This window comes from Neltuma alba, unplaced genomic scaffold, assembly GCF_004799145.2.
Source record: "Neltuma alba isolate B1F8T4 unplaced genomic scaffold, ASM479914v2 tig00002811_pilon, whole genome shotgun sequence".
Lineage (NCBI taxonomy): Eukaryota > Viridiplantae > Streptophyta > Magnoliopsida > Fabales > Fabaceae > Neltuma > Neltuma alba.
The window spans coordinates 533,509-550,001 of record NW_021633026.1 but is presented as its reverse complement, the minus strand read 5'-3'; the positions used below and the strand labels follow the sequence as shown (position 1 = coordinate 550,001).

General features: G+C 34.8%; 2 protein-coding genes across 2 annotated transcripts; both read right to left on the bottom strand.

Annotated features, from left to right (window-relative positions):
* Nucleotides 1–1,151: 1,151 nt before the first annotated feature.
* LOC114738830 (zinc finger BED domain-containing protein RICESLEEPER 1-like) lies at nt 1,152–3,212 on the bottom strand. The gene is made up of 2 exons (XM_028926891.1): nt 1,313–3,212; nt 1,152–1,209 (listed from the first exon to the last, which is right to left on the bottom strand). Exons 1-2 carry the CDS (start codon nt 3,210–3,212, stop codon nt 1,160–1,162), a joined length of 1,950 nt encoding a protein of 649 aa, XP_028782724.1. The 3' UTR covers nt 1,152–1,159.
* A 5,127-nt stretch (nt 3,213–8,339) lies between these two features.
* On the bottom strand, nt 8,340–14,962 carry LOC114739047 (3,9-dihydroxypterocarpan 6A-monooxygenase). The gene is made up of 7 exons (XM_028927119.1): nt 14,553–14,962; nt 13,593–13,792; nt 12,166–12,798; nt 11,545–11,695; nt 10,756–10,932; nt 9,615–9,784; nt 8,340–8,966 (listed from the first exon to the last, which is right to left on the bottom strand). Exons 1-7 carry the CDS (start codon nt 14,842–14,844, stop codon nt 8,859–8,861), a joined length of 1,731 nt encoding a protein of 576 aa, XP_028782952.1. The 5' UTR covers nt 14,845–14,962; the 3' UTR covers nt 8,340–8,858.
* Between the last annotated feature and the right edge of the window lie 1,531 nt (nt 14,963–16,493).

Genomic DNA, 16,493 nt, shown 5'->3' with positions numbered 1-16,493 from the left:
ACATTTTTTTCAGTTTATGTTTGCAGGCATTTTTCTGCGATACTTCCCCCCCCCCCAAAAAAAAAAAACCGTTACTCTCTTTCATCAATCAAAAGGGATCCATAGAAAGTCCCTAATAAACTCGTGACGTTTCCATCAACTTGTATGGTTATTTAGTTCCTATCCTGAATGCAAGTCAATCGACATGAAACGCAAGCAATGTCAAGGGACTGTTTGGTAGCACATAATCCGAACTATGGGATTAAAAATGAAATGAAAAACATTAAAATCCCTTGTTTGATGCACTAGAAGTGGCCAGTGGGATTTTCTTGGCAGAGCCACTGTCATCAAAAATGTAAAAGTTGGCTCCATTAGGGTAGCATGAGAATCCAAGACTCTTTCATGAAAACCAATTTTTCTTATCTACCAAAGTATAAAACGAGGTTTTATTTACTTTCTCTAATCTACAAAACATATTTTTGGGATAGAACTTCATTCCATTTTAAGGCCCATTTCTTTTCCTTTTATCGGACTGTTATAAGACCGGCTATGTTGTATGATAGTAAATGTTGGGCAATAAAAGGAAAACAAGAGCACAAGGTTGGGGTAGCAGAAATGAAGATGTTGAGATGGATGTGTGGTCATACAAGAAAAGATAAGATTCGAAATGAAAATATCAGAGCAAGAGTCGGTGTGGCACCTATCCAAGAGAAAATGATTGAAAATTGCTTAAGATGGTTTGGACATGTGCAGAGAATGCCATTGGAAGCCCCGGTGAAGAGGGTGGATCAGACAAGATGGAGTCTCATAAAAAAGAACAAAAGAAGACCAAGAAGAACGCTTAATGAGGTCATTGAACGAGACCTCCTAGTCAACAACATATCTAAGGACTGGGTTGTTGACAGAGCATGATAGCATCATGTGATTCATGTAACCGACTCCATCTAGTGGGATAAGGCTTGTTGTTGTTGTCTTTTCCTTTTATTTTCCCATTCCTTCCAAAATCCTTCCCATTTATCACAAGGGTCCTTACAATATAGATGAAATTCTATAAATCAAGCACCATCTTAAAAGATTAAGACATATCGCATAGGTTCTGATTAGGTGAGCATTACAGATGCATCCTATAGTCACAAAATGTCTACCTAAACTGTAATTCTAGAAGCTGAATAAAAAGACATTACTCAAAGACAAGGTAAACTTCATCATCATCGAAATCTGAATCTCCTTCTGTAAAAGTAAACACCAGAAGGTTAGAAAATTGAAATCAAATGACAGAAACACACAATAGCTAATTTTTAATTCAGTATAAAGCTCAAATATGTGAAAATACCTTCAGGCTCCTCATGTTGGTTAAAATCACCATCACTAAATTTGACACTTTTGGCAGTCAGCCAATTTTTGGCACACATTAGTGCTTCAACCATCTTTGCCGGTAAATTACTTTTATATTCCTCGAGCACCCGCTCTCTAGGTCTGAAGACATGTTCTGACGATGCAGATGCCGGCACAGCTAATACATCACGCGCAATCAGAGAAAGTACTTTATACTTTGGAGCATTATATTTCCACCAAATCAGGATATCAAAAGAAGGGTAATCATCAACTAAATCAGCTGTCAGATACTTCTCCAACTCTGTTTTTGGATCCCAAGTCACTCTCATTTTCTTCAATACTTTCTCCTTCAGATTTGTAAAAACAAAAGATGCTCCAGGTAATACCCCAGCGTCAATTCTACTCGATTCACTGTTATCTTTAGGGTTTTCAGGAGGTTCATTAACAACCAACACAGAATATTCTTCATATAACCGGTACAAAGTGTCTTTGATCTTTTTCTTCATGGCTGCACACACTTCAGCATCAAGATATATATTTTCAAAAACCAAGTTGACATAGTCAAGTTTATATCTAGGATCCAATATCACTGCTATGGCCAACAAGGGGTTCAAGTTGTCTAGTTTCCCCCAATACTCATCATACTTACGTTTGATATTCTTAGCCATATCCCTAATAAGAGGATCTTCATCTGTAATTTTTTGTTGTAACATGTCCTGAACAAGAGTGATGTCATGAAAGCTTTCATTTGGTGTCAAACGTAATGATCGAGAGAGTCTCAAAGTAACATCATAAAAGATCTTTAAAAACTGAACAAACGCACAAACTTTACTCCAATCAGAAGTTGTAGGCGGACCAATTTTATCCACACCTTCCTTAAAGTATGCCTTGTATCCCTTTTCTTCATTTTCCATTCTCTCGAACACTTTCTGAAACTTAACAGCACGTTCCAGCATCATGTAAGTAGAATTCCACCTGGAAACAATGTCCAAGCGCACAAGACTCTTGGACTCAATCTTTTCTTTTTGAACTAACCTTTTGAATGTTTCAAGTCCTTCTGAAGATAGCCTGACATATCGAATAGCATTGCGAATGGCAGAAATAGAGTCACTCAAATCCCTCAACCCATCAGTTACCACCATGTTTAAAATATGAGCATAACATCTCACATGCAGATAGTCTCCATCACACATTAGCCCTTTCCAATCTTTCAAATATCCCTTCAAATGTGTTATTACATCAGAGCTTGCATCATCTACTGTTAATGTAAACGGCTTTTTAATCCCCCATTTCAACAAACACTTCTTAATTGTACTTCCTATGGTGTCACCTTCATGATCTTCAATCATACAGAAGTTAAGCATCCGTCTCTGAAGTCTCCAGTGTTCATCGATGAAATGAGCTGTAAGAGACACATATTTAAAATCATGAACTGATGTCCAAGTTTCTGCAGCGAGGCAAACGCCTGAACATGATTTTTCTAAAAATTCCTTGAGCTTCTTGGATTCTTCACGGAAGAGATTGAAACAATGCTTAGCAATTGTCAGTTCTGATGGAATTGAATTGCACCCAGGGCCTAGACGATCCCAGAACAATTCAAACCCAGACCTATTCGCTAGCCGAAAGGGCATCCCCTCATGAATAACATATTCGGCTAAAGTTCGTTCATATTCTAAAATGTTTTCACCCATGCTCGAATCTGTATCAGAATCAGATGTCGAACCAATGTCATTGGCTGAATCATTGGCATCTTGACAAGAAGCAGAGCTAGGTTCCGGTTGGTATTCCCCTTGAATTTGGTCAACATTGTCATTTGAAGCACCAGTGTCTTGACAAGGAATAGAGCTCTGTTCAGGTTCGGAATGCTCTTCATTTTGTTCGCTACTCCGGTCTGCCATTTCAATTTGAACTGAAACAAGAACATGATTCCTCAAATTAAGTAACTAACGAACATCTTTTGCTCGGCTCTCAATAAAACTCTAGCGACCAAAGCCAAGGTTTACAGACATAATCGAGAGCAAATCAGCCAATGTCAATAAGAAAACAAGAAAATCAGAACAGAATAACAACAAGCATAGAGCTGAGTCTTTGGACCATACGGATTTCTCCTGCAGAGTGAGATAAGATGTTAACTTTCGGGAGAACATAGTTATTAATAGTAATAATGGATGGTAAAATAAAAAAATGCCATAGTAATGCATAGCATTCTTCATTCTAAATAGAGTTCAGCATTTACTATTAAATATAAATCAGAATTGCAGCAATATAATAATTATAAAAGATAAACTCATAGAAGACAAATCCAATCCTTATAATCATTCATAAGTGAAAGTTAAGTTAGCGATCTCTTTCCTTTCAAAACATTATACTTACTTCTCTTGTTAAAATTAAAAATCTTAACACTCACATAAAGAAGAATATATCATTCAGCAATGTATAATAAATAAGAGCAATGTATGATAAATGTTATGCGTATAACAGATTTAATGGATTTACAGAACACAATATCATAAATGTAGTTTATATATTCCGACTTAACTCATGTGCTGATGGTATCAGTTACAAGGCGATGTTAAAATAAATATTTAGAATAATAATCTCCTCTTTAGCCAGCATCTTCCAATTTAAATCAGATTGTGCAATGAAGACATTTTGTTCTGGTGACTGATAAAAGCCAGAAGCGAAGTAATGATGTGTAGACTAAATAAAGACAACGAAACAAGTTTCCTCAAAAGTCACGTTTGGTGCAATAGAAAAGTTCTTAAAGAAAACAAGCAAAGGAATGAGAATGAGAGCGGAAAAGGGAAATAGGCTTTTCATGGAGATAATTTACATGTTTGATATGGATGAAAATATTTAAAAATATTTGAAGATAAAAAATTAAGAAAAATAAGTAAATGACACAAAAGTCCTTAAAGAAACATAATTAGACTTAAATTATGAAGAGTGGGGTTATTTTTATCCTTGAAGTTATAATTTTAGAGGGGAGTGGTATTTTCTTAGTTATATATTTGATGGAAGTGGGCTTTCCAATGGAAGAGCTATTATACCAGGCAAAAGCATGCCCTAAGAAAGGGACAGGGACAGGGACAGGGACCACCGCCAACTAGAGAAAAAAGCGATGATTGAACATGCAGCCAAGTTCTCCAATACCTTCGTAAACCTAAAAGAGACCCTTCCTTAACCAAGTCCTGAACCTAGCCACACAAAGAATCTCCAAATACATAATCCTTTGGAATAGGTATACTAAAGACAATGAAAGAGCCCTAAAAATACAAGCATTATTTTCAAACCAACGTGAATAGGAGTTTAAACAAAAGAAGCAGGCACAGAAAACCCATGAGATATCATTCGTGTGAGCCCGTGGAAAATGCCGTCCACAGCGAAACAGTACCAACGACGACGATGAATTCTAAGGTAAAATTTAGAACATGGAAGCAAGCAAAGGCGAAGTTTTGTATGAAATATGATGGAGGAAGCTACCTCTTGCTCCAAAATGCGAATGAAGCTTCAAGCTTCTCACTCTTCTTATCTTTCAGGCTTTCACTGTGTTAAGGCCCCTGGCATGGCGAGGAATACATAAGGAACGTAAGACTGGCCACGTTTGGGAATTGGGACCGACTCAGGCGTCATATGAGAAAATTAATTTTTGAAGAATTTGTTTCATGACTTAATGTTATCATTCTTTCCACAAATTTATTCTGGTTCTAGTTTTGATTTGAAAGTTTTAAATGATGAGTTTTGATAGGAGCTAAGTTTTTATAAATTATACTATTCCCGGTCCTCAAAATAAAAACTAGTTAATTAATTTAAATAGATTAGAAAAATTAATTATATTAGTTGTTTGTAATAAATAAATACTATCTTTTTCTAAACTATCATTACTAATCAAGTGTCATTTGATGAAATATTCAACATGTGTAAATACTATAAGGACTTCCTTAAAAAAATAGATAAATATGAGAGATAAAATGGATTAGGGTTTTATATTTAAGACCAAATTAAAAGTCAAAATAACTCTTATACTACCTCTGATCTTTAATATAAGACCTTATTTGACTTTTATTTTGGTCCTAAATATAAGACCCCAATCCACTTTCTGTCTCATATTTATATTTTTTTTTCCCAAAGTAGTCTTTCTAGCAATGATAGTTCTAGCCACCATACTTAATTAGTAATAATATTTTAAGAAAGACAACACATATTTATTGCAAATAATTAACTTAATTTTTTTTCTTAATTTTCTCAAATTAGTCAACTAGTTCTTATAATTAAGACCAGATGTAGTATTAAATATCAAAGGTAGTAGCAGCTGATATTTTGTAGAAAAAGAAATTCAGGGGTCAAATCTCATAATTTAAAATTTAAGAGATCAAAATCAAAATAAAAATAAATTTGAGAGACCAAAATTTATATTGACCCATCAATATTTCAAAGACATTTGGATCTAATATAATTCACCATGACATAATAGTTTTTCTCAATTAAACATAAAAGTAATGACAAGAAAAACGATCATGTCATATTAGACATGTCTCCCATTTGAATATTTATTTGTCACATTGTTGCAGCAATCCAACATCGTTTCTTTTCTTGCCGCGACATCGTTTAGCTGCAAAACAGTTCCAATGTTATTACATCATGCCTGTTTCGTAGGTAAACGACGATCATGCGAAATAAAGGCCCGTTTGGTACCATGGAATTGATTTTGATGGAAACTGAAATGGAGATGGAGATGGAGATGGAGATGGAGATGGATATGAGATTTGAAAACATGTTTGGTATAAGTATGGAAATCTAATTTAAATTTTAATTAAAATATATATTAAAATGTGTAAATACTAAAACACCCTCAAGAATTCAAAAAAGGAAAAAGCACCTCCTCCGCCACCTGAATCTAACATCGAGAAGTCTTTGCCCAACATCATCAACAATGTGGCATAAATAATCAATCTACAAGCATCGATTATCACCAGGAAAAAGAAACGCACATGTAGAAGCAAAAATCATGGTTCTTCTGATATGCAAAAATTGATGGAACTTCAACCAAAGAAGTAAAAAATCATTTTTCTTCACAGATGCAAAAATTGATCGAGCTTCGAAACAAACGATTTCTTTAGAACTGATGACCCATGTTTTCAAAGGATAATTTTTCAATGGTTTTGTCCATTTTGTCAGATTTGAAACTATAAAATCAGAGCTTAGTTTGAAGATTAGGCGAACAGAATTTGGGTCAAAGGATAAAGATTTCTAAGAGGTAGTCTCGCTATCGCCTTCAGGCTGTCGGAACAAAGGTCGGTAGTCGCCGGTGATGAGCTTGAAGGTCGTTGGAGCAAAGGTGGGTAGTCGCTGGCGATAAGCTTGAAAGCCTTCGGACTTTCGCTTGCATCTGGTTAAGGAGGGTAAAAACGAAAGTAGGGAGATGGAATTACAAATCTTGGGGTGTGAGGGTGGAGGCCAATTCCACCACTTTTGGTGGAAATGGAATTGGAAAATTTTCCAATTCCATCATACCAAACAAACATCTTGATGGAAATCAATTCCATTTCCATTTCCATACCTCCCAATTCCATCATACCAAACCTGGCATAAAAGATATTGGATCGCCAAAGCCTAAAAGGTATAGATTGGCATCGCTTGAGTCAAATGGAGAGAGTGGAGAGAACGTTTAGCTGAGACGAACAGAGGAAAAAGTGCTTTACAAAATTTGCATTGATATGGGCAATTGCGATGAAACATTTCGAAATTTCAATACGTGATCAGAGAACTAATTTGAAAATATATTTCATGGTCAATTGCTAAAATACTATAAAGCATGATAACTGATTTATAAATATTAAAAAAATTAATTAAGTTAGTTATGTTTAATAAATGAGTATCATTTTCTTTAAAATATTATTATTAATCATGTATATTAAAATAAAAATCATTTAACATATGTAATAACCATAAGTGTGACTTTGAGAAAAAAATGAAATAATATGGGAGAAGTGAATCAGAATCTTATACTCCTCTGATCCTATTTACAGGGTAAAAAAAAAAAGATATTTTTTGTCTCATTTATAAGGCACTGAGAGGATATTTTTTGGTATGGATATACAATTTTATCTTTCATTTGTTATTAAATTGACTTTGTTTACATAAAATATAATGTATATTAAATAAAGATAAAGTTAAAAAGTTATTGGATTTTAAATAAGAGTCGATAAAATTCAAGATTTTATTTAGTCTGTATAAAACATGTTAGAAGTAACTTTTAACTAGAATCAGAAGAGTATTTAAGTCCTAATTGAATTTTCAACCAACTTTTCAAGTAGCAGCTTCCATCAATTGAAAAATTCCATCTTCTCCCACCATTGTCACCCAAAGACCATTGCTAACCGCCGAAGACCCATTGCCAGCCACGGCTTCCAATCGCTAGTCACCGGAGCCGTCATTGATGATGAGTTCATTCTTCCAAGAAAATCAAAGTGGGATTTAAACCCATCACCCTTTAATCTCCAAATGTATTATAACCATTAAAACACCAATTATGCCAAATCATATAATCATATAAACATTCTAAAATTTATAAAATTCACAGTTCATATAATTAATTAATGTTCTTAGAATGTCGACCAAAAGGGCAGGAACAAAATGCCCTGGATGCGCGTGATGCGATTTCCCCTTATTTCACCCAATTCACCATACGCATAATCTATGATTTTTTTTGGGGGGGGGGGGGGGGAAATATCAAATTACATTCTCTTAAAAAGATAAGTACATAGGAATAATCACACATAAATCAACAGCACATATCAGACACTCACGCATAATCTATTCAGAAGCATGGATTTTAGAAGAAAATATGAGAACGTTCTTTAAAGAACGTAATGAGTATCCAACGCACAAGAAAGGATGAAGCTCTAAAAATTTCTCAACGCAAATCTCCATATATAAAATATCTTTGCCATTATCGAATCCTTCTAAGAAAACAGGGCTCAACACACACATATTATGACAACAATGGATCAGCCATCCGACGATTCAAAAACTACCCAAGGGGCACCAAAATAAGAAAACTATATATATAATCATTGTGATCCTAACAATGTGTAAAAAAGTTCATAGCACATTATGCCAACTTTGGGATATAACAACAAACTCCTTCAGGAGTGAAAAAGATAAGCTGGCAACATGAAATACAACGCATCATATCCAAAAGGGAAGGGAGAGGAAAATATAAGGCTCTGACGCAGCAATAGACCCACAGTGCTTCAAACACAAGCAAATAGATGTGACATGGCCAAAAAGCCAAGCACCAGGGCTATTGATAAAAGTCAGGAGGAAAAAAACCTAAGGTCTCTTATGAAACTCATGTTGCATCCTCCCAGCTGACAGCGACGAGCCACAAACATGGAGGAGAGCTTCCCGGTTCACCTCGGGAGAGAGGAAAAAGATGATGTGAAGGGAAGTTATAAGGAAAAACAGGATAGTGTGTGTTTGAATTGACTTATATATTATAACTACATCCACATACAGAGCGCACTTTCACTTCATTACTGTCAGTTGACCCTTTTCTTAAATACTATTGGCGAATTAGGGAGCTGCTGAAGAAGACTATTCTTCAAGGTCAGTTTTGGGTCACTTTCTGGTCCAGAGTGAAGCTTTATCTGCACCAAAGGTCCGAGTGTAAGTTCTCAAAAGATACAGCAAAATCTATACCTATATACTATCTCCAGTCCTTAATATAAAAGCTATTTGACTAATTTGAGTAAATTAAGAAAGTTTGTTAACTTAGTTATTTGTAATAAATAAGTGTTGTCTTCCCTAAAAGTAATTTGTCATAAATAAGTATTATCTTCCCTAAAATATCCTTGCTAATCATGTGTGTTAGCTAGAACTACCATTTGATAGAACCATTAATATGTACAACTACTACAATAACTACTTTAAAAAAAAAAGAAGATAAATATAGGAGGTAAAGTAAACTAGGGTCTTATATTTAGGATCAAAATAAAAGTCAAACTACCTCTTATCTAAAGGATCAGAGCTAGTATCGTATATGAACCCTAACGAGTCCCATTATTCATGCTTTACCTAAGATTTGGTTTGGTTACCATAATATAAAAAATATACCCAAGATTTGGCACACGTCCTCAGATGTTTTACAATCAATACAATTTTGTATCTAATAACTATGTCCATGTAGGTTTCATTTCTAGAATATAACTATCCAATATAAAATGCTTGTAAGAACCCACGCAAATAGAACAACAGGAGCCTGAAGGACAAAAGAAATAGCTGTATATGGCACAAACCTCATATTTTTTGAGAATCAGTGAAAACAATGTCGCAACAACTTGAACAACAAATTTCTGGCCAACGCAGGCACGGGTACCAGATCCAAAAGGAAGAAATGCTGCATTTTCATTTGGATCGTTCAAGAGCAATGAGTCAATACCAGGATTTGTATGGTCTTCAGCAGAACCTGAAAGAATGATTAATATTTGGAGATCAGTGACGGCAAAGCAACAACACAGGTTATGGAAGGATAAGCAACAAGCTAAACATGGACTCCACACTTGCTACACAGCTCCCCAACCAAGTTATATGCAAACTTCATTACAATAACACATTCAGAAGTTGAGTTGCCAGCAAAATTATACCGATTTTGATGTATGACAAAGGGGAAAGAGAGGAAGGGAGAAGAAGATAAGAGAAATCAAGAGAAAAAGTAATAAGAATGGATGGAGAAGGAGAGAAATAAAGAAAGAATGTGACAACAAAATACCCTAATCGAATTCAATTAACAATAAGGTCTAATAAATAAGAAAACCCTGGGGCTATTTATAGAGAACTAAACACAAATAACAACAATTATTTAAACTAATTTAAACCCAAACAAAAAATAACCTAGTTATCCTACTTAAAATAATTTTAAGAAAACCAAACTTTTAAAATAAGATAATCACTCCAACATCAAATAAATCTGACTAGGTTTCCCCCAGATTTTTTTGGTCTCCAAACATAAAAGAGCATGCTTCTAACATAACTTCGAGCAAAAATATGCCAAATAAGTTCAGCCAATGTGCTCAGAAAGAACCAAATCACAAAATTACTCTTATCTTAGAACATGACTGTAGGATCAGGACTTTGAACTACATAAATCTAACAAACTCTTCAAAATTCTCACCAATACAACTTCATACAGAAATCATTAAAATTAAAATTGGATCAGTAACGACTGATGTTGTTGAGTGCATGACAATATTAAAACTGTTGCAAGAGATAAAGGAAAGGAAGAATAGTTTTAGTTTTAAAAAAAAATAGTTTCATATACATATACATTGGCCAGAGCACCATGTGATTGAAATTCAGGATAGCAAATTATCTTGACTTAGATAAGGGGCGAACTGAAAAGAAGAAAAGCCAATATCAAATATGAGGGTAGCATAAAACCTGTGCTTGTAGAATCAAGAACCACCTTAGAGCCCTTTCCAGCATTTGACAAAAATCGGTAAGGATTGAAATCATGGGCGTTACTACCCCAATTGGAGTCATCCATCTGTACCAGCTGAATAGGCACTACCAGTACAGCTCCAGCAGGTATGGTTACCCCAGTTGCAAAGCTCAAGTCTGAGATAGGAGGATGAAAGTTAATAAACAAGATGTGCAGAATTATGAACAGCACCGGATATTTAGTTTCTAACAGATAAATGTGGGCCAAGAGGGATCACATGTGAAGAATAAATATCATATGATGAACAACAAAACGTCAAATCATGCCTGTGCATAAGCAATATTGCTTTGAAACGGAATTAAACATTCTTTCACGTCAATCAGTTATAGAATGTGAAACTTAAAATATCCGATAATTAATTGCATTGCAGCAGAAAACAAATGGGCATGAGTCCGAAATCATTGTTGATGTAGGTATATAAGCAGAGTAACAAAGATAAAGCTTAACATATGACAAACTCTTCTCTCTAAATGTTCAGATGCATGATACTAACTCTCAACTGTTATCATTACCTCAAATGTCACTACTTGACCAAGTAGCAAAGCACATTCACGAATAAGTAAAAGGATATGCATGCATTGACCATACTTAATCAGGAAATGTGCGCAGGTTTAAATTAGATGGTTTTTTCAATCTAAAAACCCCAAGAAAAACATGCCAGGACTAGATATACAGCAAGTAGTGTTTATAACTCATACTTGCTTCTGAGAAGGTAAGCAAGATCTCACCATGTTTCAGAGAACACCTTTGCAGCAAGGGCCCTGTTGGCAGAAGACGTGCAGATTCATAAATTGTAGCCAATAGTAAGGGCATCCTATAAATATCTTCCTGTTCATACTTCGATGGCTTCTTCCCCACAGTGGTGATTTCCGAATAAACCTGAATAAACAAATGCACTAGTTTAACTCCTTTTTCCTTCCTTTTATGACTGAACCTAGAAATTACAAATGATGGCTAACAAGCATCAAGTGAAACAATCATAAAATATAATCTTAGCAGAAAACACAATCAATTTATAAACCAATACAAAAAAGTGGAGGGAGTCGTGTTGTTCACAAGCTTTGAATAGTGTGGCTTATATTGAATACCAGGAAAATGCACGAGACCTACTCTATTGGCAAACAAAGAGCATTCATCCGGATGGGAATAAGAAGAATTCTATGTTCAAGTGCAACTGAGCCAACACTCTGAATTTTCTGAGCAAACCACATAGATCCATCTCAAATCTGGTAAGTCCTTCCAGGGAAGTTAAAATTTGTGAGCTATGTTTGAAGCATCTGAGAGAGCAAATTTGAATTAAAGGATCCATGATCCACAATACAACAAAAACATAAGGTACCAATAGTTACCTTATCCTGTACTTCAGGATGCATGACAAGCATAGTCAATACATTGGAGATTAGCGCTGCTGTAGTTTGACATCCATGAAACATCATACCCATGATATTTCCACAAGGCTCTTCTTTTCCAGTGTCACGATCCCTATGCTGACCTAGGAAACCTGGGCAGTCAACATCAGAATAGCGCTGTGCACCATGAGCTGTCCCCATTTCTGTGTTAGATTTTTCACTATGGCCGTTATGTTCAATGCGATGAAAAAGCTTGCAATTTTTTCTGCAATGTTCAAGGATATCTTGAGTTAAGCATTTCAATTTCGTGCATAGGCATTGATATCTCCAAAATCCACGTTTCCAGAAGGGAGTCACATTATAGGACGCCCAAAAGCAAGCATCTTTAGCAATCTTCATAAGGAGTTCCTCATAAATTGCAGCCTTAGGCCATGCTAAGAAGTCATCTCCAAAGAACATTGATCCCATTATGCTGAAAGCCATATTCTGAGAAACCAATCTACAATCAATATCTCCTCTGATGTTTTCTATTTTATGCATGATGAAGTCAACAACTGTTGAAGGAATCAGGTCAGCATTCTCGAGCAATCTTTCATTCAATTCTGTGGCCAAGAATTCCCTTCTCTTTTGCACCTAGTGATTGAAAATCAAATGCTAAGTTTCTATAATCAGAATGAGAATCGTATATACTTGAAGAATACAGGACTTTTCATTTCTGTAGGAAATATTAGATATAAATAATATTAGAGTGTGAACGAACAAATTGTTTGACAAGATCTCAAATCTGAGAGGCCCCAAATATATTGCAGCTGAGGCACAAATCTACCATTGCATCCAGTGACTCCGGCCATACCAAAATATAGATATCGTGTTTTTATTAACGCAAGTATCATGTAATGAGCAACTACTCCTTCCAATCTTAAATATAAGACCTAACTAACAAATTCATAGAAATTAAACAAATCAATTAAGTTGGTTATTTGCCATTATTATGTAAATAATGTGTATCACTTTTCCTAAAATACCCTCATTTAATAAGGGTATTAAATGTGAGAGACAAAGAGGATAAGAAAAACTATAAAATTAATGAGGGTAACGTGAGAGAAAATATTAAATAAGGGAGATGAAGAAAATGAAGGTCCTATATTTAGAACCAAAACAAATCTTTCAACTAGAAATTATATTTAGAACCTGAGTTATTGGCATCAAAATGGAAAAATGAATGCTCTGTCGTGGTTAAATAATGTATGTACATGATACTAATCCGTGATAAGTTTCATAAATGATTTCAGATTTCTCCAAATAACCGAAGTGAGAAAAAATATTAGGTTACAACTTCAACTTTTGTGAAGATAGTCACAAGCACAGTATATAATATATAAGAATAGGGAAGGAAGACAACAACGAGTAATTAGACGGCTAAGCACCTCTTTAAAGGAAGAAGTAAAGAGACTTGATTGCCCAAAGGCTAGACGAAAAGCTTTTCCAGCGTAAGGTAGCTTATCTTCAGCCTTTGCAAGCATCTCTTGAATTAGCACTGGATCCTTAACCGACACCAGAAGCCGAGTAGGACCTAACCATAGCTTAACAACTGGCCCATACCTTTTATGAGATTCTGACAGCAGATCTGCAAGACAACCAGCAAAATGGAATCTTCAGGCGTTTAAATATTGACAGCATACGCCAATTCTATTGCTATTATGGAAGTCCATGATTATCAACAATTCAACCATTCCCGCATTGAACCATATAATTTCCGTTCACAAGCAAGCATGTAATAAATACTACAGATTCCCCTTCAATCTTTTATAAAATCATTGCTGATTAGAGTCGTGCCACATATAGTTTTCAATCTCAAACTGCTCAGTGTTATGCATCATACAACTTAGTCAATAGACTAGAGGTGCATTCAAACCTTTCATCCCATAGATCCTTCTCAAAAGAATGAATGCACACACATACTGCCAATAAATAAAGACATGGCGAAAAAAAGAATACCATCTATTTCCTGCAACCAATCGTAGGCTGAAAAAAAATTCCATTACAACCTTAGCTCGACAAGAAATCTATTCAACCAATAAAGGTGATCCAGGGAACAGAAGCGTACTTAAAAGTACTCAGATCTTTAATCTAAATGCAAAAAAAAAAAAAAAAAAAAATCTGATATTAGCAACAGAAGTAGACCGCCGACGAGCATCAAGCAAGACCCATATCTATGCACCGCCACCGCCTTATAAACTAACGATAAATTAACCAAATCTAAAATTGACTTAGCAAGAATCCATCAAAGAAATTCAGAAAACAACAATTAATTCTACTGCTCGAAGAAGACAACGGCTGAACTCAACAAATAATGGAAATTTAAAAAAAAATTAAAAAAAACTGACCAGTGAAATTCTCCCGGGAAATAAGCTTGCAGTGTCCGTAAAAGGAAGGACTGGGAATCCCAGGAATGTTCCTAGCTTGATACCACAATCGGAACAACTTGACGACCTTCCTGAGCAAAAGCGCAGTGATGACAATAAGAGCAAGCCACAGAAAAGCATTGACTTCTCGAGTGACCAAGTCCCTGAGGAGCTGAGAAGAGCCGCCATCGCCGCCTCGATTGCAAGAGGAAGACAGAGATTGTAGAAGAAGTACCAAGAAAGTGGAGGGTTGAGAATCACATGTTGAGTTCATTTTCTTCGCATCGGCGAATGGGAAGAGAGAGGTTGATCTCGAGGCTTCGCAAATTGAAACGGTAGCTTCTGAACCCTGTGCTATTCCCTTCTCCTTCCTCTTGTCCTGACTTTTTGTGCTGTCAGTCTCACGGCCTCAATGATGACAGATAAGACGACGACTTCGACTGTCGTTTTGTGCCCGTGATTCCGCGACGGCTCGTTTGGTTGATTAAAGAGTACGGTGATGCGTCTGCCACGCGTTGCTAGGAATTTCGTAACGCCGTGCATATTATTGAAAAAAATTAAAAGCTCGGTGGACTAATGTTGAGAATATTTGAAATTATCTTATCTTATTATCTAAGAAAAAAATTACTATGTAATCATATATATATATATAAGAAATTAGTCACTAAAGATGGCAAAAAAATTCAAAAGTCTCATAAGAAATAATAAATGAATGGCATGCTAATTACATGATTCGGTGTAGAAAAGGGTAACAGATCATGACATATTAACAAATCAAAATTTTTTAGTAATTAAATTATTTATATGAGACTGCATAATAATTTATTCTGTTACTTAATTTCTTTATGTGTGAGTATAAAAATTGGTAAACACAAGAATCAAAATAAGGTAGTTGGCCAAAAAAAAAAAAAGGTAACCCAATGAGAGATATAAGTTAATGGCATGACAAGAGTAAATAAGAAGTGATAATAGGTCATGATATATTGGGGAAAAAAATTTGAGCAATTAAATTATTTATGTAAGACTATATAGTAACTTTTTTATTTTTTATTTGTGAACATGATGATTGTTAAACGTAGTGATTAGACAGGGTAACCCCTGGTTCTCCTGTATGCTTTTCAATATTTTGTTTCGATTTGACAGGAGAATGCTATAACAATTAATTGGAGAGTGAATAATGAATTTTTTTCATATAAAAATTAAAATAAAAAATTACTGAAAAGCCCATCATTATAAAATTATTATTCAAAAATAACTAAAATTTATTTAATGATCTACGTGCTGTGTATCTTCAACTGTGCAACTTTTTTTCCATTACCTATAATTTATCTTCATCTACAAATAAAATAAAAAATATTTGCATATAACTAAAAAAACATTACCTATAATTAAGGAAGAGTTATACCCATTATACTTACTCAAATACTTATTCGTAATCCTAAATTATTAGATAATTTTGGACAAATAAATTTTATAATAAAAATTTTTCTCATTAAAATATTGAAAGATAAAAAAAGATTGAACTTTGTAAAGGTGAAAAGTTGATGGATCCGTCCAGAGTAAAAAGAAGTTAGTTACTGAGAACTGAGAACTGAGAAGAGAAGCAGATGATAGGACTCATAGAGGTCAAAGTAGGAGCATAAAGCCTATAATCTTGATTTCTAGTAATTAATTGGCTATTAAAGAGCTATGCATCCCTGGTTATACTTTAGCCACTATATTTGACTTTTTTGAAGAATATATAGAATCTTCGTCAGGTGGTATTTAAAAATAAAAAAAATTGCCAACTATTAATGTCGATGCTAATTGACGAACATTCAAATGGTTGGAGCAAGAATCTTTCCCCCTCACAGGCATACACGTTTGGTAGGAAAAATTATATCTATAAATACAATGCACGTAAATGTAATGTGTTTGGTTCTA